Consider the following 24,815-nt stretch of genomic DNA (forward strand, 5'->3'; position numbering starts at 1 on the left):
TAGCTATACGGAGTTTGCCAACGAATGTTCTTAAAGTGGAAATATTGCAATATATGACTGTTTAAAACTATTTACGAAAAAAAATAAAAAATAATCACCATAAAGAACAAGTTAAAAAGACAAGCACGTCATTTTTCCTACTTTTTATCCATGGTAAACATACATTGTAGTTATACGGAGTGTGGGAACATTATTTTGATTGCAAAAAAAGGATTATGGCATAGCTATAGATTTTGAGATACCGAGAGTATGTTATCCAGAATTCGCTATGGGGAGTATGCAGAATTTACTATCAGGAGTAGGCCATACGGAGTATACTATACGAAGTATGCCATACGGAGTATTCTATACGGAGTATGCCATACGGACTGTGACATGCTTCATATACGAAGTATGCTATACGGAGTGTGACGTGATTACTATACTGAGTGTGACAGGCTTAGTATATGGAATGTGAGATGCTTAGTATACGGAGTGTGCCACGCTAAGTATGCGGAGTGTGACATGTTTGGTAGGAGCAGAATTCGATGTATTGTTAATGAGTTAAGGTTTACAAAGGCTGGTATAAAAGTACACAATTTTAAAGTTACATAATAAAAAGTTTTTGATTGCATGGTTAGTTTTATTGCATATAGAAACATACAAAACAAAGTTGTAAAGCTTTGAATGAATATAATGAAAACCATAAAAATAAACTTCATATACAAAACGCAAATAGTAAACTACATCATACAGTTTGACTGCCGGTAACTCGAACACCCGGTAACTCGAACTTTTATTAGATGGAACTGTTATCTGCGGTAATTGGTAATCTGCATGCTTGTCTCATACGTTTTTCTTCTTACACAAATTATTTGCTTGTTTTAGGCACAATTTTCTAAACTGGAATAGCTCAGAGTAAATTATTAATTTAGTAACTTAGTTTAGACTTCGACGCTCATGCTGCATTCGCTAATGTCTAGCCAAACCAGTCTCGGCATTATACTCTCAAAGCTGTCTGCGCCGCTCGCGGCTTTGAGATATTTAAATATTTCCGTCTATACGGAGTAAACATGTCGCTATACGAAGTTATACTTCGTATACGCATGCCTATACGGAGCCGTACTCCGTATAGCTGCACACTCCGAATGGAACAATTCTGCACACTTTTACCCACTTTGGTTTTCTTCTGTTCTGTAAATTATAATTACAATTTGTCAGTATCTACTCGAAACTCTTTCACTTGTGTGCCAGGGTATGGAGTCATGTACTGGACAAAAGTCACGCTATAGAGTGTCGTGTTGCGTAGTAGAGTGTCGAGGTTCAATATAGATCCCAAGGTCGCGAGGCGTAGTATAGGTGGACGCGAGGCGTAATAGTGAGACGCGTATGTAATAATAGAGAGACGCGAGGCGTAATAGAAGGACGCGAGGCGTAATAGAGAGACGCAAGGCGTAATAGAGAGACGCGAGGCGTAATAGAAGGACGCGAGGCGTAATAGAGAGACGCGAGGCGTAATAGAGAGACGCGAGGCGTAATAGAAGGACGCGAGGCGTAATAGAAATACGTGTAAAGTCGGAGCGTAATAAGATGTGTGATGGGAGGATCCGTGTCAGAGAAAGAACTACGCTTACATACATCTTCACTTTTTTCTTGTCATGAATACTTTAAAAGGAAAAAATGAAAAAAAAAGATTCCATACTTGGTGTACAAGGGCTACTAGTTCATCATAACCTCTCGTGTATATTATATGCCTATTAGAGGGGAGTTATGATAAGCAGAATAACAACCTCGATCAGGGCATAATACAACTTTTCGACGTTGGGACGGGGAAACAAAAAAGAGCGCGCTCTATAATTAGGCACGGGAAGAACTTATTAAATGACTACTGCTGTGGCTATTTTTTCGCGTGGTTAGAAGAACTGAAGGAGCTTTATTTTACCTAAGCATAATATCTAGTACGTATATAGTGAACAAAATGTTTGAATTTCTTCTTTGTAATGTATCTAATGTAACTAATGTCAAGTTAAGCAATTCAATCAAAAGTTCTGTGAGTGAACTAATAGTGGTGTTCATAACAATGTACTTTCTACGACCTGAACAGTTCGAAGAAACACTTCGATACCGAAGTTATCGCAATTTGCCATTGGATCGTTAGATCTACAAAATTCCAGGTATAAGTCATTACTTTGAAATGGATGATTTATCTCGGGAACCACAATAGCATCGTCACGGGTTTCGATATAATGACTCGGTACACTCCAATCTATACCATATGAATCGCAGTCATCGACAATATCATCTTCTGACGGTCTCCTTTGCAACAACAAACCTCTTTCCCATAATTGAAGAGGAGAAAGGTTTCTCTCTGTTCGGATAGGATGGTGATCATAGCCCAGGATAAATCTTTGAAAATGTGCATTTATTCTTGGAATAAAAACATAATGAAGGCAAAACAAATGCAACTCATTCGATATATCCAAGGCTCCTATCTCTTCCAAGTAAGTGAATATGTTGTGGTATATGTATGTGCAGCCGTGGAATAGATCTCTCCAGAACCTCTCTATCCTTTGGTTATGGCAACTTTTCCCAGCGATAAAGCTACCACGATTACTTCCTCGTCTTGATATCATAAACCAAGCAACGTCTACATTTTCCACCCCATGATCTCCTCTTACACGCGACGGCAAGCCAAAATTTTGTACTGCGGTCAGAAATAAATCGAGTACTACAGTAGCCTTGTTACTTGATCCGCACGACAGAAACATTAGACGCCTAGAATACCCATTAACTCTTCCAGAAGCATAGCATGTGTTCCAGTTTTGGAAGGAAAAACAACTTTTTCAATTCCGAGACCAACTTGGTTTAGCTCCATTAATTCACGTGTATTAGGTGAAACTGATGTATCTTTGTAGCTCAGTGCACAGAATTTATGGGTCCATGTGTCCTTAATGAAGTTATTAGAGAGACGTGGTTTCTTTGCTTGTGGGCGATATCGGCTACCACCAGCATTCAACGCTGGAAATTGCTTACTGAAACAGAACAAGAATTAAAATAAAAATCTGTCTCAAACATAATAATCTTTCTACTCAGTGTATACAGAAAAAAATTAAAGTTGAACAAAATCAAAAAAATGAAAAATGTTATAAAAAGGTACAAAGGCACGAAAAAATTCAATAGTCACAATCAGCATAATGCCTGTGAGCAGTACTCCTGGAGAGATGATTATTGAAACTTATCGAAAAGATACAAAGGAGGCAATGATCATGCTGGGAGCAGAAATTCACAACTCTTAAAAATATCAACCTACTTGAAATCTTGTAGAATTCTCTGATGTTGTGGACTTGGATGTAAGTTTGGACTTGGATGTGAGTTTGGACTCTGGAAGATGTTCTGATTTGGATTATTTTGAGTACTTGTTGTTGATGATGACAGACCATCCAATGCATTATTCAGTCTGTCTATAGCGTCTCTCACTTTCTGCATGCTGAATCAATTTTTAATTCCTAAAACATCACATACAATTTAGCTTGAAAGTTTTGAAAATTACAACCATGCCGATAAATATTCACGATAGTAAGACAAAAATTTAAAAATGTCTTAAGAATATCCTTAAAGGAAAATCGAATAAGAACATTGTACATATTTGCTGCATTATTTAAAATTCTTGAAAATGGGTGCAGTGTCACTTGAAGAAAACCAAAACTTGAGAAATTTGCCATCATTACAATACACCTGTTGACAGTGTTGTTGTACACATGCATATGCACCGCACAGTTCCATTTAACTACCAGTCGTAGTCCTACGTTCTGTTTTATAAGCTGCCCTGTTTACCTATCAAAACATTGTAATCACATGGTGATACAAAACACAATATTAATACAAAAACAGCACATTGCTTATAACAGAATAGCATGCAAGCAGTGTAATAACATTTTTCGGCTTATCGGCACCCTCCTCGTTGCAGGGGGAGGGGGGTTGATTGGTGGTGTATACAAGGGAAGGAAAAAAGGAAGTAAAAGTTGCTAGGGCAAATAATATAATCCATTATTTATAGCAATAGTATAGCTAGCCCATTACAAATTTTAATGAGAAAATATATATGAGGAGGGGGGGGGGTGCCAGCTATACCTGTGTTGACAAATGTCGTCGTTGCCCTACATTGCTTCCCTTCACTACTACACATACTTATGAATTAGCAACTTCTCACAATTTATCAGAATATAACTATAATACAGCAGAAATTAAAAAAACAGGAGAGAAAAAATCAGAGAGAACGGTCAGCCCAGCTGCTACAAAAACTTACTTTTTCTTTCGTGTTTTGTCTTGATTAATTTGCCAGTCAATTGAAAAAATTCGAAATTTATTCACGGGTAACCAAGGCAAATGGCGCGAAAGTACGCGTCCCCTCTTCCTACACGCCGCGTCGCCCTTGTTTGCGCGTCTTTCCATCACGCAACGCGTCCTTCTGTTACGCATCGCGTCCTTCTATTACGCCTCGCATCTCTCTATTATTACATACGCGTCTCACTATTACGCCTCGCGACTCTCTATTTCGCCTCGCGTCCACCTATACTACGCCTCGCGACCTTGGGATCTATATTGCACCTCGACACTCTACTACGCAACACGACACTCTATAGCGTGACTTTTGTCCAGTACATGACTCCATACCAGGGTGGTGGCTAGTTTGTATCGGTGAAAGTTGGTCGATATTTTTTGACGACTTTTCAAAATTCGTCTTGCCGCCAGTCCCGCGCCTCGACTTCACGGTCCCTTGTGTTTCCTCCGTACGGGAATATTTATCATGGAAAAGGAGGAAATTAGGTGTGTTGTGTCATGGTTTGTTGTTGATAAGAAAAACTCTAAATCTAAAAAATATAGGTACAACTAAAAGAAATGTCCGTCCTAACATGCCAAGCATCTCCATTTTTTATGCTCATCGTCGCTAGCAAAAACTTTTGCTGGAATTTTCGCACAGCGACGATGAAACCATTCTTTGCATTCACCGCACATGGCCATGAACAAATTTTTATCTTCTTCAACATCTCTATCAAAGAAAATATCTCTACATATGCAGTAAATCGAATGTGTCTTCGCAAAAGGTCTACAGAAACGTTTTCTCTTTGTTGATTTTGGGAAAAAGCTAAAGGTTGCTGATTCTAAACACTTTAGTAGGTGTGGTCTCATCTGTTTAGTGTCAAAAGATATCGATTGTGGACTTCTACCGAAGGATTCTTCGACAGCGAACGCAATGGCAAATAGACCGCAATCAATATCATTTTCTTGTTGTTGTACTGACGCGTTAGTGATCTTTATGGCGTCATCGTGGCAATACATCATTCTAACGATTTTTTTCAACGTGTTTCGTTCAAGCTCTTTGTTATACACACTGAGCGAATCGTACAAGAACGATATCCTTCAAGTTCGTCATACTTGATGTCTTCATTCAACCTCTCAGTACCATTATTTGTATTACACAACATAAGGTCATCTGGGCGAAATGCGAGTGCCCACCTTTTGATTTCTGGTAACCAGGTCCCTTGAGAAAATCAACAATAACTCATAAACAACGCACTCCTATATATTACGAAAAAACAATTGGTATTAGAAAACATACCTTCGAACCATTTCTTCAATTTTCCGCTATACAATTCCCATTTTTTCAAATCTTCGACAGCGTCGTTCATTTCTTGCATAGAAATTGAATTCGCAATACGTCTTATCCTCGCTTTCACATCCCCAGCTATGTTCGACACACCATTGTCAGATTTGTTCGTCCACCTAGAATGTCAATAGGTATAATAAAGTGTGTAGCACAAAAATCAAAGATCACTCAAGTGGAGGATAACTGATGTCCCATGGGTTCACGTACAGATATAGATACAGTGATCGTATGCACAAACGTTATAAAATAAAATAAGAAAAAAAACCTTGTCCACGCCTGTTCTCGATGGAAGTCACATAAGAAAACTTCTATATCTGGAAAAACATCTTGCAAACTCAAGATTTCTGAAGTGTCGTAATCAACTATCGCGTATTTGGGTTTTACAATTGACGACCTATATATCACTTGATAGCAACTAAAACTAAAATTTTTGAGTAGATAACTAACCATGTAGTTTACGTTGGTTTTCACAACCAGAAAGTACAGTGGCAGGGCGTATTTAGTTGTCCTGTAGGTCGCATCCAACAATATCAGCTGTGAAGCGTATCTTCTGTAGAGGCGTTGCATTACTTTTGATTGATAAACGAAGAGAAATTTACCATCGGTAGATGTGGTGTCATAAATTTTTTGCTCTTCCTCGCCCACTTCTTCATCGTCAATATCGAGATCGTTATCGTTTTTATCATCGATTTCATCGTCTTTGAATTCAGTAGTAACTTCAACTTGTTTGTTTTGCAATCTTGAAAAAAGTTGCAAGATGAAATTAATTAAATACGGAGATAAAAAAAAAAAAACATTTCGTAAAAGCATTCGTATAGTCTCACCGTGCACTGAAATAGATATCCGCCCAGTCTGACCATTCGTTTTTCAAAGACTCAACATTCTCCTGGTCAATCTTTGAATATCGTGTTTCGATTTTGACTGAAGTAATCAAATTTTTGATTTTCTTTCTACTTGGCGTGAATCTGCGCCTACTTTTTTCTGGATTTGATCTACCAGAAAAAATAGTGTTTTTCACAAACTCAGCTGCTGCCAACTTCAGCTCTCTTGTTTTTCGACAACCACCTCTAATTAATTGTTTCATATAATTAGCAACTCGTTGGTCCAATGGTTCGATTAATCCAGCAGCCTCTCCCATATTATGGTTGCTATGCGTCTCTAGATAAAAAAAAATAAATAAAATAAAATAATAATAATAAAAAATAATAATAAAACAAACAAATAAAAAATAACGTAAAAATCCAGTATGCGCTAGCGCTCGTTCCAAAATTTGCTGTCGTACATGTTGCAGATAGAACAAAGTCGAGTAAGAAGAACATATAGGTTGGTATATGAAGAAATATAAAAATCGTACCAGATGGAAATGTCGTTATATACTGCAATCGACTCTCTATTGTTAATTGATCATCTTTCATGTGATACTTCACCAATGCGCCTTTCAATTTTTTTGAAGCAACAGTTCTGTTCCATTTAGAATCTTTTTCGATTTTATACCCAGGAAACAGTAGGAGTTTCTTCACGTTGAATACAACAGGACAATCCAACTTCTTGGTGTGTTGTGCCAGTTTTCTCGTTCTAACACATTCGGGGTGGTCACCACGAAGTTTTTCTTCTCGATCTTGTTTGTATTTCTTTTTTATAGAGATACCTCTGTCTTTCCCTTGGTGGCATTGGTATTTCTTTGTACCGAGCCATATATATGGTATGCCATTAAAATGAATGGGAAGACTGTCTTCTTTATGTGTTAATTGCCAACAAATTTGAGGTGATGAAGAGGCTTCTAAAACCTCTTGTAAACATTCTGTAACAAAACGATCAAATCTACATTTTGTGTGATGTGTGATCAGTTGATCTTTTGTTATTGCATTGATTGCTGAATATGAGTTCAAATGAAATATATTGATAATATTAATGAAGACTTACGATCTTTGTTGAAATCTTTGGTTTCTGACAAAACTGTGTAATGAGTTTTCGTCTTCACTTCGTATGAATCCAAAGCCTCGTGAAATTCACTATACGAGGGATAACGATGTAACGAACTACTAGATTCACCGGATTCACCTTGAGAAAAAATATCAAAAATGTAGTAATCCATTTCGTGGATAAATATTTCTACATGAAAAAAAAATTCAGTCAAAATAAATGAAAAACTCACCCATAATTTAGCAACAACACCACAAAGTACTCCGTTTTTACCACCAAAATACGTATAAAAAATACAGTTGTGAAAAAAAACTTTCAATTTTAATATTTTCTTCGTGTTTATGAAAACACGTGCAACGCACACCTTCTTCTCATTATATAATAATTTTATGAAGTACTTTTCCCGCGGAATCTGATATTCACGGCGAGACGACATCGCTAACGTCACACGACGTCGAAAAAAAAATATATTTCAGGCCGCCAACTTTCACCGATACAAACTAGCCACCACCGTGTGCCAGTGTTACGTGTGAAGGTTCATAGGGGACGATCTTATTTACCAGTGATTTAAATGGTAGCTATATTTAAATTATTTACGTTTAATTTTGCTTATGTTCTTGAGGTCTTACAAGAGGAAAGCACAGGAGTTTTTTTGTTAACAAATGTGTTCACTCTGATCTGACTGGCTGGCTAAAAATATATAAAAGATTTCAGAATAGGAATAGATCTGTTCTGACCCAACTACGGACACCGGCCCAACTTTGGATGCGGGATTGGCCCGTGTTTAGACAGGCCGGCCCGTCAAAAGACAGGTCGGTGCGTTTGCAATCGGGATGAACCATCTATTGACGGGCCCGGCCTACCTTTTGGACAAATGTATGCAAATACGTCTTAAGTTGGTAAGGCCCAACTATTGACGAAGGAATCTCTTGCTTTTAAAAGCCGTGTCATCAGATGAGACATACTTAACTGTACACAAAGGTCTCTTGCAATTTTAGAAAATGTGTCATAAGACAGGCCTAACTATTGATAAACAATTCCCATGCCTTTAAAAGACTGTGTCATAAGATGGGACAGGCCCAACTATTGACAAACAATTCCAATGCTTTTAGAAGACTGTGTCATAGGATGGGACAGGCCCAACTATTGACAAAGGACACTTGTGTTTCCAAATTGGTAGTAAAAAAAGGACAGATCCAACTTTTGACAGTTTTTGGAAACAGCTACAACATGGGTCAGTCTGAAGACTCCCAGACTAAAGTTAAGCCTTGTAACATGGGAAACACACTGTTTCAAATTTTAAAAAAATTGAGGACAGGTCTGGTCCAACTGTGGACAAATGCAGTGTCTATAGGAGAGGAGAAGAAAACAAAAAATATACAGAGGAAAATAAATCATGAATTCTCTAAATACAATCTATTACAAATATAGCTGAAGTAATGAGCAACACAAATACAATGTCATAATTTTTTTCCTTAAAAATTGAACAAACACAGACATAAATTTACAAATATTAGTAGCACAGTCGGTAAAGCGTATGACTCATTTCCAAGTGGTTGTGTGTTTGATCCCCACATAATGCTGTTGTCCATTTGGGCAGGAATTTCAAAAAAGATTTCTGTAGCTCAAATGGGAGCTTAAGGACTCACCGATCACATAAAATATAAATTAACTTATAATATTTCTTTAAATCATAGTCAGTCTTTCTGTTTCTTAAATATATAACAAAATATTTCAATCATGGATGCCCCAGCCAAAACGATTCTCGCTCTCAAGTTACATAATAGGTCAAGTTGCAATAATTCCATCAAAGATTATATTGAAAAATAAACATAGCAAAATAGCTTAAAGGTTACCTCCCGTGAAAAATCAAGTTGAGCTCATATGAAAGAGCTTAAAAGGTTGTCTAGGAATTTGAATATCCTTGATTGGTTCTTTAGAATTTGGACTAAGAAGATTAACTAATTATGCATGATGTCATGAGTATGCTCTGCAAGGGAGTTAATTTAACATTTTTGAAAAGCCATATAGAGTTAAAAATATTTTCTGTCCGTTCACTTTGATGGGTTTTGAACATTTTACATAGTTTTTTTTTATTTAGTTACCATAATTATGCTCAATGCATACTCATGACGTCACAATTGCGCATAATTAGCGCTACTTTTAAGACAAATAATCTCGAGAACGGATAAAGATTTTTAAAAAAAAAATAAAAAGATTTCTAGACAACTTTCAAAGATATTTCATATGAGCTAAACTTGATTTTTAGTGGGAGGTAACCTTTAAACAACAGCTTAGTTAAGCTACCTGCTGTATATATAATATGAGATTACACTGAGCTAAATGTTATATTTTGATATATGAGTCATAATTATTTAGCTAGTCATTATGCACATAAAAATCTCCAATCATTTAACAAGGAAGTCTCTAGCTATAATTGCTTTTTAAAATGCGTTCGCAGATATGGTCTTGCACCAAGAGTTGCCCAATAGTGTTGTTTTTGCTACCCACAACAATCTTGAAATGCATAACTTGATTTAATCTCAGCTAGCCATATACAACAATATCTTGGCAAAAGTTGGAGCAGTTCAGTTTTTTCACTTTATTGGAGTTAGTTTATGTTAAATACAAAGTCTTGAAGTATGCAAACATCTTTTAACGCCATGTCGCAAGTTGGTCATGGCCCGTCAATTGACGGGGCAGCATGTCAAAAGATGGGCCACCGTGTCAAAAGATGGGACACCGTGTCCAAAGATGGTCCGTCCCGTCTTAAGACAGGCCGTGTTCTAAGTTGGGTCAGAATAGATCCCTATGTTTGCAAGCAAAGAAATAAATTATGCTCCACATGTTAACCAGGGTAGGAAATCTTGTGCAGGGTCCATACCAACTTTATTATCAGGGCCCTTTACCATTCTCCGTTCTTTACAGCAGAGTGAAAACAACCTTATACAAGGTGCTGAAGGTTAGTAAAAAGTAGTTAGATAAGAAACAAAATGCATCTTAGTTGTGCTTTATATAAATGTTCCAATTTTAGTATGAAGAAAAAAAGCCTGGATAATAATAATAATAATAATAATAATATATAATAATCCGTGTAAAAGATGGGTTATTGCTTAAATAAGGATGGTAGCATGTAAAAACATGAGGGAAATATATATGTTTACCTTTGTGGTACGCATTTTATTTTTAAAAAGCCTACTACACCCTGATTATCCTGATTATTTGTATATCATCAGTGTTTAGATATTCACAACAGACAAGATAAATTCAAGTAAGATTAGAAGATTTACAGTACAGTCCAGATGTAAGCGTACGCGTACGCTCAAGTTTCACACCTTTTTCTCGGAGCTGGTAGTTGTTTGTCTTTTGTTCTTATTAATTACCTTGCAAGTCTTGTAAGTCATTAACTTGCGCATAATAAACAAAAGATTCCTGAAGAAAAAATAGCTTATTATAACTGTGTGTAACTATTGTTAAATAGTGTTAACATAACTATTCTCAATAGCATAATTGCAAATGTTATCAGCTGTATCAATGTGACACGAAGAGCCATTGTTTAATAGTTTTATTAAATAAAAGTTTTGCGTGGAAACTAAATAAACTAACGAGAAGGCATTGTTGGTTGTGCACGTTAAATAAAGCTTTTAAGCGATAGGAATAATTATATTTTAACAAAGATTGAAACTTTAATTTTGATAGAAATCGCGTTTTAAATGTTTTAAACGGCGATAGAAATGGTTTTTTAGATCGCGTTTTAAAAATTTAAAAACTAAAAACGGTGATAAAAATGATTTTTTAGATCGCGTTTTAAAAGTTTAAAAACAAAAAACGGTGATAGAAATGCTCTTTCAGATCGCATTTTAAAAATTTAAGAACAAAGAGCAGCGATAGGAAAGCTTCGTTAGATAGTGTTTTAGGTATTTAAAATGTTATCGACTCTAACCAATGTGACACGGCAAGCCATTGTTTGACAGTTTTGTTAAATAAAAGATTTGTGCGAAAACTTAAATAGGCAGTGAGAAGCATTGTTTGTTGGAAGCATTTTTTAAATCTTTTAAGAGATAGAAATAAATATGTTATAAAATTCAAATAATGTTAAAACATTGATTTGTACTAACTCTTTTTCCAAGATTTATTTTTTAGAAAAAACACTTTTTAACTTTGTATCTTTTTATTCTCACTAGAACAAAATGTTTCCACAACGAGCGTTTTCACCTTTTATTTGCGTCGAAAGTTATATTTTTAGACTCTTTCTACAGTATTAAAATCTAAACAAATGTTCTCACAATGAGTGTTTTGTTCTTTCCAGAACGTCAAAAGTTATATTTTTAGATTTTTTCTTTCTTCGGTATTAAAATTTAATTTGTTTTCAAAATCTTATCCAAACGTAGGGTTTTTCCGTTTGCGCTATTAAACGTTGCTTTTTATAAAAAGAACTTTTATGTTAAAAAATATGTTTCGACGATAAATAAATATTACTAAAAGTTTTAAAAGTAGCATTAGTTTTTTTTAAATATTTTGATCATTGGATTTGTTATTTTTTAAAGGAGCTTGTGTTTTTTGAATATATCAAGATTAAAATCGCGTTACTATAATTAGTTTTGTTGTTAAAATTCAATGGCCTTCGCGTTAAATTTTTTCTCGCTAAGAGTATTATTTTTAAACAATGTTTCTTGCTATGCTTTTGTTTTGTTTTGAATTTATGAGCGAACATACGGATATGTCTGTAGTCAATTGCAAGTACTATAATTCTAATGAATTCTCTTTTGAGAATTTACATTCGACAAATACTTCTTTTTTTCACTTGAATATTGGTTCTTTATCGTTACATTTTGGTGAACTTAAGCAATGTCTTGATGAATTGGATCACAAGTTTGACGTCATTGGTATAACTGAAACAAAATTTCATCAAGATGTACCATCATCAAACTATTTTTTAACAATTACTCTTTAGAGCATACTCCCTGTGAAGGTAGGAAAGGTGGTGCCCTACTATATGTATCTAAGGATATCAAATATTCTGGTAGGCCCGATTTAGATGCTCTTACATATAGAGCAAAAGAACTTGAATCAAAATTTATTGAATTCCAACATAAAAATAAACCGGTTGTTGTTGGATGTATATATAGACATCCTTGTATGTCTCTTACTGATTTTAACTCTAATTTCCTTACACCCCTTCTGGAAAAGATGTCACTTAAAAATAAAACATTAATCCTTTTAGGTGATTTCAATGTTAACCTTTTAAAAGTTACTTCTATTCCAAGTATTCTAACTTTTTTGACATTATTTCCTCTTTTTCCTTATTACCTCATATCATTCTTCCAACTCGTATTACATCGTTCTCCCAAACTATAATTGACAACATTTTCTGTTCATCATCAGAAACCAGCACTATATCTGGTAATATCACTTTGCGCAATTTCTTGTACTAAATCAGAGTGACAGACTTGTAAATAATCCTACTCCTATTTGCAGCCGTGATTGGAGGAACTTTAATGAATGTGCTTTTCATGATGATCTTGATAAGGTTAATTGGGATGATGTGTTGAAAATACCTTGTCAAAATGTTAATGCCACATTTGATAATTTTTCAAAGCAATTGAAGAACTACTAGATCTCCATGCGCCATTTAAACAATCCCCAAGTAAAAAGTACAGCGAAAAGTCCAATTCTCCATGGATGACCTGTGGTATTATCCGCTCAATCGAGGTTAGAAATCGTCTATATAGATCTTTTTTGCATTGTAGAAATCCTATTCAGAAAGCTATTCATAAAGAAAAATATAATATCGTAATAGGATTGATTCTCTTTGCCGGCAAAGTAAGTGTAATTTTTATAGGAAATCTTTAATAACTAGTCGATAAAGCCCGTGGAATAATCCACTTAGGCAAAAGGTCAATAAAAAATGATGTATTGCTGATGTCAGCAGTGCAGTGCAGATAAAAAATTCGCGAAATTTGTTTATTTTTTGTCTGTAATGTGTAGAGGTTGAAACGCTGGTCAAAATAATGTACAGGATCATATGTTTTCGACGAACGCCTAAGGAGATATCAGGGATTAAAATCTTTGCTGACGTCAGCAAAGACCCGTCGAAACACTAAAATTTAATTTTAGAAATTTGTATACCTGTTGCCGTTATCGCATAGATCTTGAAATGCTGATCAAGAAATTGTATAGGATCATGTACTTTTGATAAACGGTTGCAGAGATATTAGGGTTTGAAGGTTTTTTGATAACGTCATCAACCCGTCCATTCCGAAACGGATTCGGGGATCCAGGTTAGGGAAAATTACCCATGTTGGTCCTACGTGGTCCCTAGTTACCGACGCGGTGAAAAATCATTGACGTCACTACCTCGTTTCCAAGTTATTTGCCCTCAAAGTTTTAGGTGCACTGTAATGGCTTCATTAATTTAATATAAGATATTGACGTTAAAGTAGTGTTATTGACGTCGCGCCATAACGTCAGAAAATTTAACATATTAGACATGCCTTTTTCGGCAACATCAAAGGAAAATGAAGACATCCACTTTGCCTGTCACAGACACACGGAACTGGCGTATTATTATATAGATAATCTCAATAATTTATCCAATGTATGGAAAGGTGTAAGGTCCATTATCTCACTAAAACAAAATAATAACTTTGTTCCCACCTCCCTGAACATCAATGGTTCTGTTTCTTCTAATCCTGGTCAAATTTCAAATGAATTCAATAATTTTTCTCTTCTATTGCTGATAAAATCCGTTCTATAATACCCTTGCCAGCAAACATTTTTCTAGCTTTCTTAGGAAAACCCTATTCGCAAATCTTATACTTCTGCATAATAATTTATCACTATGGTAACGACTATTTGTTAACAATTTTTTTTCACATCTTCTGTTTATGCTGCACCTGTTCACTAACAATCGCAATTATACACAGTTGAGCATGGATAAAACAAAAACAAACTCTAGAAACAAAAATCTTTTTGACTAGTGCTAGCTTGACGATGGGCAGTAAAAACCTTTTGCTTTAATCTTCTTTTAGCTGGCGATTCAAGTATTTTTTTTTTGATTTTTTTTTTTTTTTTTGATGATATTCGCTGTTAACTTATAAACTAGTTTTGCAATATTTTTCACAGTAAATTATATGTAACTTCGGAAGACAAAAAAGAAAAAGAAAATATCCTTATGGGAAATAGGAGAAAATCTTCAAAAGAATCTTTTAACTACATACGAAAATCATTTTCCTCTTTGAGTTGGCTATCATTTATATAACCTTAAACATAATTGAGTAGTAAAAATTGATACCCAAGATGAATACGTGTGAACAAATATTTGATCTTTATCACATAACAAAAAAGTAATTTATGAAAAAAAAAATTGAGGGGGGATAATAAACTGTCTTAAATACATTTTTTTAAAAATATTTTTGCACCATTTGAAAGCCCAGATCTTTTTCTATCTAATCACCGAAAAAAAAAATTTTTAAAACCTATTTTTTCGTATACTCACGCCTTAAGTCCCATATTTTGTAGTAAATATAATTGGCTCCTCCAATAAATTGGGAAATGAGATAAATTTTGATTGGGAAATAGCTGCGGCTACTGAGAACGCTGGATTACGCCCTGGGGATTTTTGGTTTTAGGAGAAGTTCTTGGTAATTACCTGGTTGTAGTTGGTAGTGGTTGAGGCCTACAGGTGCTAAACGTACTAATATCATAGTAATCAAGTAACTAATTTTAAAATTGTTCTCAAATTGCCTTACTTTGAGACGGAAGCTAATTTCAGGTTTAAACGGAGATGTAGTGCTTATGTCTGCATTGTCTCTGTTTGTAGTATAGAGGTCTAGTTCTCTCAATCAAGGAGTTGATATGGTTGATCAAAGGAGAGGCCTCTCCAATTATTAGAAAAAAGGATAGAATAAAGTTGAGGCTTTTTGTCTGATAAACACTTGCCTGGGTCATCTGTTACATTATGTTATTTGATGAGTTTTAATTAACCTGCCAGTGTTGTCAATTTCTGTCAAACAAAGGAATACACCCAGGATGTGACTTAATTTATGCAACATAATCCAGTCTAAAAATCTTTAAATACAAATATATTGAATGCAAAAATTGCTTTTTAAAAAAAATAAATAAAATAATCTCTTAATTATGTAAATATTATATAAATATTCTCAATTGCAAACTGCTTAAATCATGCGCTCTATATTTTATAAGCAGGAATATAAATTGTGTACACACCTTTTCTCGCAAGTTTAACTGTAGTTTTTATCGTCCTATGTAATTTTTTCTGTCACACCACCATATACGCCATGTTTGTTTACAGTCAGTTTATATTATCAGATTTGTTTAATATCTAAAGGCTGAAATACACTATCATTTTTCAATGATACATTCCAATGACATCAAAAATGACAAATTTTGGCGCAAATGCACTATTATTAAAAACATAACACTTAGCATGTTTTTCTTATGGACTCTGAAGAAGAAATAGCAACTGCTGTTGCTGTGTATATGTTATTAAAAAAGAGAGTCAAACGTAGGAAAAGAAAGCAAAGAAATGTATGGGTGAAGCCATGGTTAAATAGTCGAAATGAACTTGGCACAATACTCTCATGTATGAACTGTGCGTGGAGGAAATTGAAGAGTATACGCGATTTTTAAGAATGCCGCCGAATATTTTTGATGAGCTCCTTAATCTCATAGAAGTTGACATTGAGAAAAAAAAAACAACGCATTCACGAGACCCAATTTCTGCTAAAGTGAAACTAGCGGCAACTTTGAAGTTTTTATCATGTGGGATACCTTTGAATACCTTGTGACTTCTTCCCTTCTCGTTTCTGTCCCGTATCCCACAAACTGGGATGGTTTCTCTAAATCTCAATAAAATTTTCAGTCGCTTCTTTCGTCTTCATTCTCGGGTGAATTATCTTGTTCAAATCTTTGTTCTCAACTATGTGTACGCCGTAAACCTATATCACGTGCAACAAACATTTGTGTGAGAACAATGGATTCGATTTAAAACAATAGAAAAAAATGTCATTAAAAAATTAAAAGTTGAACATGTTCAACTTTTAATTTTTAAGGATCATTGGAAATGAGAGTGTAAAAAATGACATTTTTTCCTGTATACACTGTCTTTTTTCAATGAGAATTGGAAAATGATCATTGAAAAATGATAGTGTATTTCAGCCTTAACTATGTTCTTTTTTGTGTGGTTTATAAATGTTCAGTTACCCTTTTTCCTCTATTATATACCTTATTATTATGTTGTTCTTAGGTATGATCATTAACAGTCTTGATGTGGCAATTAAATTTAGAATATATATATTTAGTTCAAGCTGTTAAAATACTTCCTCTCAACCTATCTAAGGTGTTGTTCAACAATCCATTTTGTTTAAGTAAATAAACTCAAATTTAATATTTTCCATCAAAAGACATTCAGAGCAATTTTGATAAGTTGGTAGGTTTATTTGTTGTTTTTTGACAGGCTTGTCCTTTTTATTTTTTTACCTTCATCATATACTCTTTAATGCTTGGATTTTGTCGGTACTTATGTCAATTTTAATGTGCAAAAACGGAAGATATGTTATAAGTCATTCATGTCACTATTATTGCCACTATCCTAACATCACCACCAGAAAGAAAACGTGTGGTTCGTGCTAATTCTTCGTCTATGGATTGTTGTTTTGGTATAAACAAATGCACAGAACATCTAACTTCATGATACAAGAGCTTTTTTTGTAACAGAAAATAAAAATAAAATGCCAAAATATTAAGTGCAATTTTATATTGGTAATGGTTTCTTACCAATTTTAAAAGTTCTGATAACATCATGTGAAAAATGCTGACATCAGCAGAAAAAAGTTTTCGGTTTTCCTCAAGAGCATTATCAGATGCTTCAGTGGTCTCTAACAAATTTCTCTTTTTTTTTGTTGTTTTTGAACAGAGACATGTATGGCTCACCTGACTCCTTGTAGGCTAGTAAAACTATGTTTTGATATAAATATATATATATTGTGCCAGCAGTTCTTTCGTCACTGAGATTCTTTAAAGCCTTAAAGTGATTTTTAACCTTCACAGAATAAACTGCCTGTATTTCCATCAGTTGACAACAAATTCCAATTGTATTTCAGTTATTTCATCTTTATATTTCATTTGCTCAAAGTTTGATTGAGGCAGGTGATCTGAATTCATGGACTCACGGACCATTTTCTGTTTGTTTGCATATAATCTTATTGTGCTTTTTTTGCGTTGGGATACCCGAAAGTCAACACTTTGTCCTTTTTTTATCAGTTTCAACTGCAACTGTTGGTTTTTGTTCATAGAACTATAAAAGTCGCTTCTCACCACTTCATCTCTCTCGCATTTATCATTTACCAATAACTGGAACTCAGTGGATAACACATTAGTTTTGTGTAGACAGTTGCAGCATCCTTCTGTTTGTTGGGGTAAACTATGATATGTTAGTAAGTTTAAGGTTTACATAAGGTTGCAACCATGATTCGGAGAGTAGATTTATTTTTAATGGGGCAGAGAATTAGTTGCACTGTGGTTAAGCAACAAGTCAACTTCACCAATGGCTGTGTTCGTAGTATTCTTTTAGCTTAGGAAGTAATAAAAGTGTTTGTAAAAGTATGGTACTTGAAATTGTTGTCAGGATGAAGTATTCTATGCTATCTGTATAAGTTCTCCAGCTTTAGTTTGATGGCTGAGATACATTAATTGTTGATTGCCTTAGCATTATTCCAGACTTTAAAAAGTGTGGTTTTGCACTATTAGCTAACTTTTTGGCTGCAAACCATGTCTAATTGATAAATGTGCTCCTTGGTCACCTGGACAACAGGTGATGGAGTTTGTTCAGGTCAGCTTATTACCATTTAACTGTTAACCTCTATCTAACAGCCAATCCACAAACTGAGGAGTTGGTATATAAAGGGTTAACTCTACCACAAGTATTCAATAATGGATTTAATATTGTTTGTATTCCAGATTTTTTGTTTTTAGGTATGGCTCGTCTAAGTTACACAATCGAGTATGCAGAAGCGATTACGGATGCTTACGACTCTGTAGTAGTTGTTGGAGAAAATTTGAAACAGGAGCATTATGCTGCATTTACTAAACCATATTTGCAAGCAATAAAAGCATTGTCAGCAGTAAATACATTTAACTCTAAAGCTGATATTAACCGCATGTTTTTGATGGTGCTGACTCATAAAAAATTTTTTTAGAATGATCAAAGTGTGTTATCAAATGTAACAGCAACTAGTTTAGCAGAAGGTGCTGTCAAATTTATGGTAGGGGAACAGTTGTGTTTTCAAGTTAAAAGGGCTCAGAAAACTTATTAAATTTGATAAAAAATACTGCTCATTCTGAATGAGTATACAAGTTATTTGTAATTTTATTTTTGTGGTCAGGTGTGGTCTCCCACTGGCCCAGTCAATCGTGATTATGATGACGTAAGAAGATACCAAGATGCTGCATTGGCTGGAATCAAACGGTAAGTAGGGATGGGGAAAATTCACGGAATATATATACCTTGTACTCTGGTGCATTCCTGTCACTTATTTTTGGACTACATACAAAATATCTGAATAAATGAAAATACAGCTTTTTTACGGGTTACTGCATATGTCCTATTCATTCAATACTTGATCCCTTACCACATGGTTTTTTGTTTACCCTGTAAGTCTGGGTGCATGTGGTGTTTATGAATAATGTTGAATGGTAAAAACAAAACAGCATGCAATACAGTGTACAAAACATGTTACACAAACATGAATAAAGTAAAAAATAGCACTAGGAATGTAGATGTAAATCAACTTTAAAAATTTTAATTTTAGGTTAATTTAAGGTGCACGATTAAAGGAATGTGCCTAGTCTGTGAAGAGCTGCTACTTTACAGATATTCATTGACTTCTCTGAAATTGATTTGCAAACTTAGGAATTTATTTAAAAATATCCAAAAAATTAAGGAGAATGACCTGACATTGATTATTATTTTTGCCCTGACTTTGAGCTTTTATATTATATGTACATATTACATGTTACAGAGCATTGCGAGCTGGAAAAGAATCACCACTGCTGGTAGTTTATCATGCTGATCAACATTTAACTTCGACAAAGTACAAGGATGTCCTTCTTGTGTCCTTGTTAGCTGCTTGTGAAGCTGTATACGTGGTTAGTTAAAAATATTGCTTAGTCTTTGCTTGCTATTAATTCATCTTTCATTTTAAAGGATTTTAAAGTTGGAGAAGAGCAAATTTTTTTTCGTTTTTTTTTTTTGAATGTTACTGTCCAATCAATATGTGTTCTGCTTGTTTACACAAAGTTTGTGTAAATGCTGAGGAACAAAGCCTTACTATGCCTCTCAACTCCACAAAGCCCTACAGTAACATAGTTTTTTGTTCCGTATGAAATACAAATATTCTACTGCATGTTTGCATTATATTTCCAGATGTGGCTATGTTATAGATTTTCTGTATTCGGTTAATTTTACACACAGGAAACCCTCAAATTTTAGGTAATACTATAAATTGTAAACATTTTTAACAATTAACTGCATGTGATGTTTTGTTTAGCCAATTGAAGTCAGAGAAGCACAACCAGAGAAAGCAACGAAAATTAATAAATTAGGAGTTAACTCGTTGGAGCTTCAAAAAACAGAGGTAGAAAGTCAATTATGACCAACTTCTCATGACTAAGTTCTCTGGAACGCTTTAATTTAATAAAATTTTTATATATTTTGTTTAACTTCAGGGGGACGTGTTGGTTGAAAAAGCTGTTGGAATCGAAATTGGACGGTTTGTAATATATGTCTAGCTTTCATAATTTATGCACAAGGTTTTTTTCGAAATACCCGGCACATATTTTTATGCTTTCGTGTTTTTTTGTAGAGTGATCGCCCGAGATATTGGTGGGTCTGATCCTGAACGAATGTCTGCAGAAAGGACGGAGCAATATGTTGCAAAAATGTTTAAAGATACTTGTATTAAGGTGAAAGGTTGAACAAGTTTAGGCATATGTAGTCTTCGTAGTTTGGACAATACACCAGATATCCTTTCTTCCAGATAAATGTAACAAAAGGCCAAGATGCTTTTGAGAAAGATTACCCACTGTTTGCTGCTGTTAACCGCTGTGCTGATCGTAAGTTAATTTTGTTAATTTTTTTTTTTTTTTTTTTTTTGCAGTTTTACAAAAAAGAGGAAAAAATTACTATTTTTGCGTAAACCATTTGTGTATTTCAGACATCGAAAGACACAGAGGTCGTATAATCTACCTAGAATACTGTGGCGATGAAATTAAGGAGACCTATCTTTTTGTGGGAAAGGTTGTTTTTTCTTCTTCTTTTTTGTTATATGTATATACACCTTAATACCTTAATCTGAGTAACACCACAAGTTAAAGTTTGATAAAATTTTTGCTCACTCACGGAATTGGGAAATTATATCTTAATGCTTTGCGTACTTGTGTTTTCAAATGGAGATCTATTATCCGCACATTAAGTTTTTACCTGAACCACACATATTAGGCTTACTTTCTAGGATTTTCTAACTTCTTGTTTGCTATTTAGGGTGTAACTTACGATACCGGTGGGGCAGATGTCAAAGCCGGTGGGCATATGGCTGGTATGCATCGGTAAATATATTTTTACTTTCATTTGTTGGAGATCATGCGTACATGAATTTCCCTTTTAAAAAAAAATTGACCCCTTTTTACAAGTAACTACTGAAAAACAAAAGTGGATCTCCCCAATGACAGTGCCCCCACCCTTGAAACATTTAAAATATGGTGCTGTGTTTGGGTGCAACAATACAGCAACATAAATGTCTTTTTTTTTTGTTCAGTGACAAATGTGGTGCGGCAACAGTAGCTGGGATATTTGGGGTAAGTGATTTTTGAGTCTGCTGTCGCTTACGTAGCATCTTTTTAACAGTTGTTAATATTATGTTCTAGATGCTAGCTCACCTGAAGCCCAAGGGTGTTAAAGTTGTTGGTCGCATGGCTATGGTGAGGAATAGTATCGGAGCAGGTTTGTCCTTTTCGTGTACTCTTATTCTATTTCCAGCAAGAAATTTTCTGGTCAAATTAGGCTTTGACGGGGAGTAAATTCATTTCATTAGGAGACGGATCACATGGGACCCGAAGTGAACTTAGACCAATTTAAATCACTTTGGTCGACGTGTTTCTAAAGATTGTTTATATGATTTTTCATTACTTCAAGTAGCGTTTAACTTCGGTCAAATTTAACAAAGTTAGAACGCTACGTATTTTCATATTCCTATAAACAAACATGATGGCATATCCCGTATAATTAAATTATTTTTAGAATATTCGATAGATTTGAAATAGTCATTCCTCTCTAGTAAACTTCAAACAAACCATGGGAATTTTGGTAATATTTCAACGCCCGACGCACTGCCCACAAATCACATAATGAGCTTACCGTTCTTGTTACTTTTTTCTTATTAGATGCCTACGTTGCTGACGAAATTATCACTTCGGCTGCCGGTGTTCGAGTCAGGGTTGGTAACACTGATGCTGAAGGTAGAATGGCAATGACTGACCCGCTGCATCACACAAAACAACAGGTAGTTATATTACAGTTGATGACTTTAGGCACATAGGTAATTACATAGTATGTAGAGGATTGCCTAAGAAAACTAAGTGGGACCATATACAAAAATATTCTTTTCTATAGTGGATTAGTTCTTAAAAATGATTTAAAGAAATCACACACTTAAATTTTTGTGGTTGAAGGCCTACGAAACGTAATTAGATCACAGTTAATGACTTTGGATGTGAAGGTCATGTAACATTTATTATGAAGAACAATAAGAATGTGAGCAAGACTAGTTTTACCTTTAAGGCGTTGGAAGAAGTGAAGCCACATTTGTTTACAATTGCAACTTTGACAGGACATGCAATCATCGCCATGGGTGATGCGTACTCTGTAAGTATCACCTATGTTAGTGTGTCAGCTGTTGTTGTTGAGAAGTAAAGAAATTTTGATATAATTTAGATCGTGTTAGATAATGGACCAGCAGAAGTAGAGGGATTTGCAAGACATATTCAACAAAGTATGTTTTATGTGTCGCATTAAAAGTTCCTCCGAACAAATGTCAGTTCTTATCTTGTTTTGTTGTTTTTTAGTTGGCGCAAGCCTGTCTAATCCATTTGAAGTTTCAATGTTGAGACGAGAGGTTAGTGAACACACATTTTATTCAAGTTGTGTTAATGGGTTAATTTGAAGCACACTAAGAATGGATTTTATTTTTGACAAATAAAATAAGGTAATTCTCTAGACTAGACATGGTCGGCAAGAGTCATCCTCGCATGTTTAGGTTTAAAAAATATTCTTGAAATGTACGTAAAATTCTGAATGGTTAAATATTGTCCAGGTTACAGAATGTAAAAATGTTAAAGTTTTCTGTCTACCGTTTTGTAAACAATTCGCTAGTCATTTACTTTGCGAATCTAAACTTTTGCGAACAGAAAACTTTTACCTTTCACAAAATATTATGTTTGTGAGCAGAGTTAACCTTAAAAATTTAAAGAACCTTAAAACGTATTCTTTTATTTTCAAAACCTTTTTTCTCGAATCGATGCTGTTGGATACAAACCCCTTTAAATTTGTATTTTTTAACCTTTAAGAAGTATCAAACGCGACTGTAATTTTCTCCACTTCTCATTTTTGTTACGCACAGGATTACAATTTCGTTGCTGGTCGAAATGAATACGAGGATGTCATACAGTGTAACAACAAACCATCATCTGGCACCCCACGTGGCCACCAATTCCCTGCAGCTTTTATGATTCGCTCTTCTGGACTCGATAAGGTAAATATAGAACGGTTTTTAAACAAAATTTACTTGGCTTACTTTAGTTGCAAAACCTTATTTAAACAGTAAATTAACTAATTACAAATTTTGTGCGAATCACCGTGATAATTTTTTGCCCTCGTGTTTTTTGGTAACGTTCTAAGGGGCTGTTTATATGGAGGCAGGCTGGCTACGCAAACTGGCTGGCTTTTAACTTGTGTTTATATATATAAAAAAACTACTTCATTTAGGCGGGCTGGCTCTGAACAATGAAACATTAAATAATGTAGAACAAAAGAAATACTTTTCAAAACAAAAGATTTTAATTAGTTGAGCATCATAAACCATCTCGCCTAGGCGGGCTAGTACGCTTTGTTACTGTTTATATGAGAGAATGTTCATCCCGCCTACCAGGATCCTGCCTCTGAGAAATAGATCTCGTTTACTGAGCCAGCCTGTTTGACCATATAAACGGATGAGCAAAAAATATGAGGAAAACGAGGAACAAGCGAGATCTCGGTAAACGGGCAAGCCCGCTTGATTTAATTTTCGTGAAACAGCTAAAATGGCTCTGGAGTTACTAAATGACGAATAAAATTTTGAAAATTGTTTTAAAAAGTAGCTAGAGCACTTGTTTTATTAATAAAAACAAAAAAACTTTCAAATCACAAAAATAAGTTTCTTTCCTTAAGAAAAGTTTCAGAGGGTTAAACCTTCGCGTTTCTTCCATAAATTTAATCATCGTAAATTTAACACTATCTTTAAATTTTTGTTAGCATGGCATTGATTCTGACCGTCCATTGAAGTATTCTCACGTGGATATTGCAGGATCATCAGGACCTTACCCTGGCATGCCGACTGCAGCACCTTTGATTGCGTTCGGAAGATTAATGAAGGCTTTTTAAAATTGGAATTTTAGTAAACTAATATCATAATATTTGCGACTTGCAAAAATTTTCGGTTACTGCCTTTTAAGTCCCTATGCGCTGGTCTTGTAACGTTTTACACAGCGAAAAGGACCCGAGTTACGTTTTTGTCTACGAGTGTTTGGCGGTGGAAATGACGAAAATTCTTTAAAAAAAAGTACTGTCGCAAGTATCACGCATATTAAATTTTATATAAAAAGAATATAAATTTAGAATTTAAAAATATAATTTGGATATAAATAATGAAGTCTTTTACTGTATTAGTGTGATGAGATCATTTACTTCTTTTTGGCACACCGTCTTGTTTGAATTGTCTAATAATAATAATCTTAAACACTGCTTGTTTTCTCCCTATTATATAGATATACGCCATGTAAGATATTCTTATATTATATATTATTCTTACGCCCGTAATTGCCTGATTTTTTCCTATTCCGCGATATAAATTTTTAATATATATGCCTTGGTCAGATCTTTTGCAGGGCAGGGCAACGTACGTGTTTCTACGCG

The 24,815-nt window shown here is 34.6% G+C and overlaps 4 protein-coding genes across 7 annotated transcripts; 1 reads left to right on the forward strand and 3 right to left on the reverse strand.

The window, feature by feature from the left end:
* Positions 1–1,346: 1,346 nt before the first annotated feature.
* LOC130644197 (uncharacterized) lies at positions 1,347–4,646 on the reverse strand. Its single transcript, XM_057449704.1, has 2 exons — positions 3,290–4,646; positions 1,347–3,011 (listed from the first exon to the last, which is right to left on the reverse strand). Exon 2 carries the CDS (start codon positions 2,745–2,747, stop codon positions 2,052–2,054), a length of 696 nt encoding a protein of 231 aa, XP_057305687.1. The 5' UTR covers positions 2,748–3,011; positions 3,290–4,646; the 3' UTR covers positions 1,347–2,051.
* A 732-nt stretch (positions 4,647–5,378) lies between these two features.
* LOC130644203 (uncharacterized) lies at positions 5,379–6,785 on the reverse strand. Of its 2 annotated transcripts, XR_008982588.1 has the most exons (4): positions 6,472–6,785; positions 6,095–6,386; positions 5,600–5,763; positions 5,379–5,521 (listed from the first exon to the last, which is right to left on the reverse strand). XR_008982588.1 is itself a non-coding variant. In XM_057449713.1 (3 exons), exons 1-3 carry the CDS (start codon positions 6,783–6,785, stop codon positions 5,746–5,748), a joined length of 624 nt encoding a protein of 207 aa, XP_057305696.1. In that variant the 3' UTR covers positions 5,441–5,745. The 2 variants fall into 2 exon arrangements, 1 of the variants encoding a protein (XP_057305696.1); XM_057449713.1 differs by having other exon boundaries at positions 5,441–5,763.
* Positions 6,786–6,795: 10 nt separating this feature from the next.
* Positions 6,796–8,006, reverse strand: LOC130644201 (uncharacterized). Its single transcript, XM_057449710.1, has 2 exons — positions 7,571–8,006; positions 6,796–7,448 (listed from the first exon to the last, which is right to left on the reverse strand). Exons 1-2 carry the CDS (start codon positions 8,004–8,006, stop codon positions 6,796–6,798), a joined length of 1,089 nt encoding a protein of 362 aa, XP_057305693.1.
* A 22-nt stretch (positions 8,007–8,028) lies between these two features.
* LOC130644199 (putative aminopeptidase W07G4.4) lies at positions 8,029–24,639 on the forward strand. Of its 3 annotated transcripts, none has more exons than XM_057449708.1 (19): positions 8,029–8,144; positions 18,566–18,714; positions 18,790–18,855; positions 18,976–19,058; positions 19,612–19,738; positions 20,140–20,226; positions 20,318–20,361; positions 20,455–20,554; positions 20,629–20,704; positions 20,806–20,888; positions 21,132–21,196; positions 21,406–21,445; positions 21,515–21,590; positions 22,031–22,149; positions 22,428–22,511; positions 22,581–22,638; positions 22,712–22,761; positions 23,266–23,397; positions 24,156–24,639. In XM_057449708.1, the coding sequence occupies exons 2-19, from the start codon at positions 18,568–18,570 to the stop codon at positions 24,282–24,284; spliced, it is 1,566 nt and encodes a 521-aa protein (XP_057305691.1). In that variant the 5' UTR covers positions 8,029–8,144; positions 18,566–18,567; the 3' UTR covers positions 24,285–24,639. The 3 variants fall into 3 exon arrangements, with proteins under 3 accessions (XP_057305691.1, XP_057305690.1, XP_057305692.1); XM_057449707.1 differs by lacking the exon at positions 8,029–8,144 and adding an exon at positions 10,367–10,532; XM_057449709.1 differs by lacking the exon at positions 8,029–8,144 and adding an exon at positions 16,998–17,021.
* Positions 24,640–24,815: the final 176 nt, after the last annotated feature.

This window comes from Hydractinia symbiolongicarpus, chromosome 5 (genome assembly GCF_029227915.1).
Source record: "Hydractinia symbiolongicarpus strain clone_291-10 chromosome 5, HSymV2.1, whole genome shotgun sequence".
In the NCBI taxonomy this organism is placed as follows: Eukaryota; Metazoa; Cnidaria; class Hydrozoa; order Anthoathecata; family Hydractiniidae; genus Hydractinia; species Hydractinia symbiolongicarpus.

Bases quoted from the DNA above. Each gene is read 5' to 3' on its own strand.
- LOC130644197 (XM_057449704.1), bottom strand. From the start codon at position 2,747: ATGTTTCTGTCGTGCGGATCAAGTAACAAGGCTACTGTAGTACTCGAT.
- LOC130644203 (XM_057449713.1), bottom strand. From the start codon at position 6,785: ATGGGAGAGGCTGCTGGATTAATCGAACCATTGGACCAACGAGTTGCT. The intron at 6,387-6,471 runs GTGAGACTATAC...ACTTTTTTCAAG, and splicing joins GATATCTATTTCAGTGCACG to ATTGCAAAACAAACAAGTTG.
- LOC130644201 (XM_057449710.1), bottom strand. From the start codon at position 8,006: ATGTCGTCTCGCCGTGAATATCAGATTCCGCGGGAAAAGTACTTCATA. The intron at 7,449-7,570 runs GTAAGTCTTCAT...GTTTTGTTACAG, and splicing joins CAAAGATTTCAACAAAGATC to AATGTTTACAAGAGGTTTTA.
- LOC130644199 (XM_057449707.1), top strand. From the start codon at position 10,382: ATGTTTGCAAGCAAAGAAATAAATTATGCTCCACATGTTAACCAGGGT. The intron at 18,856-18,975 runs GTAGGGGAACAG...TTTTGTGGTCAG, and splicing joins AAGGTGCTGTCAAATTTATG to GTGTGGTCTCCCACTGGCCC. The intron at 21,446-21,514 runs GTAAGTGATTTT...ATTATGTTCTAG, and splicing joins CAGTAGCTGGGATATTTGGG to ATGCTAGCTCACCTGAAGCC.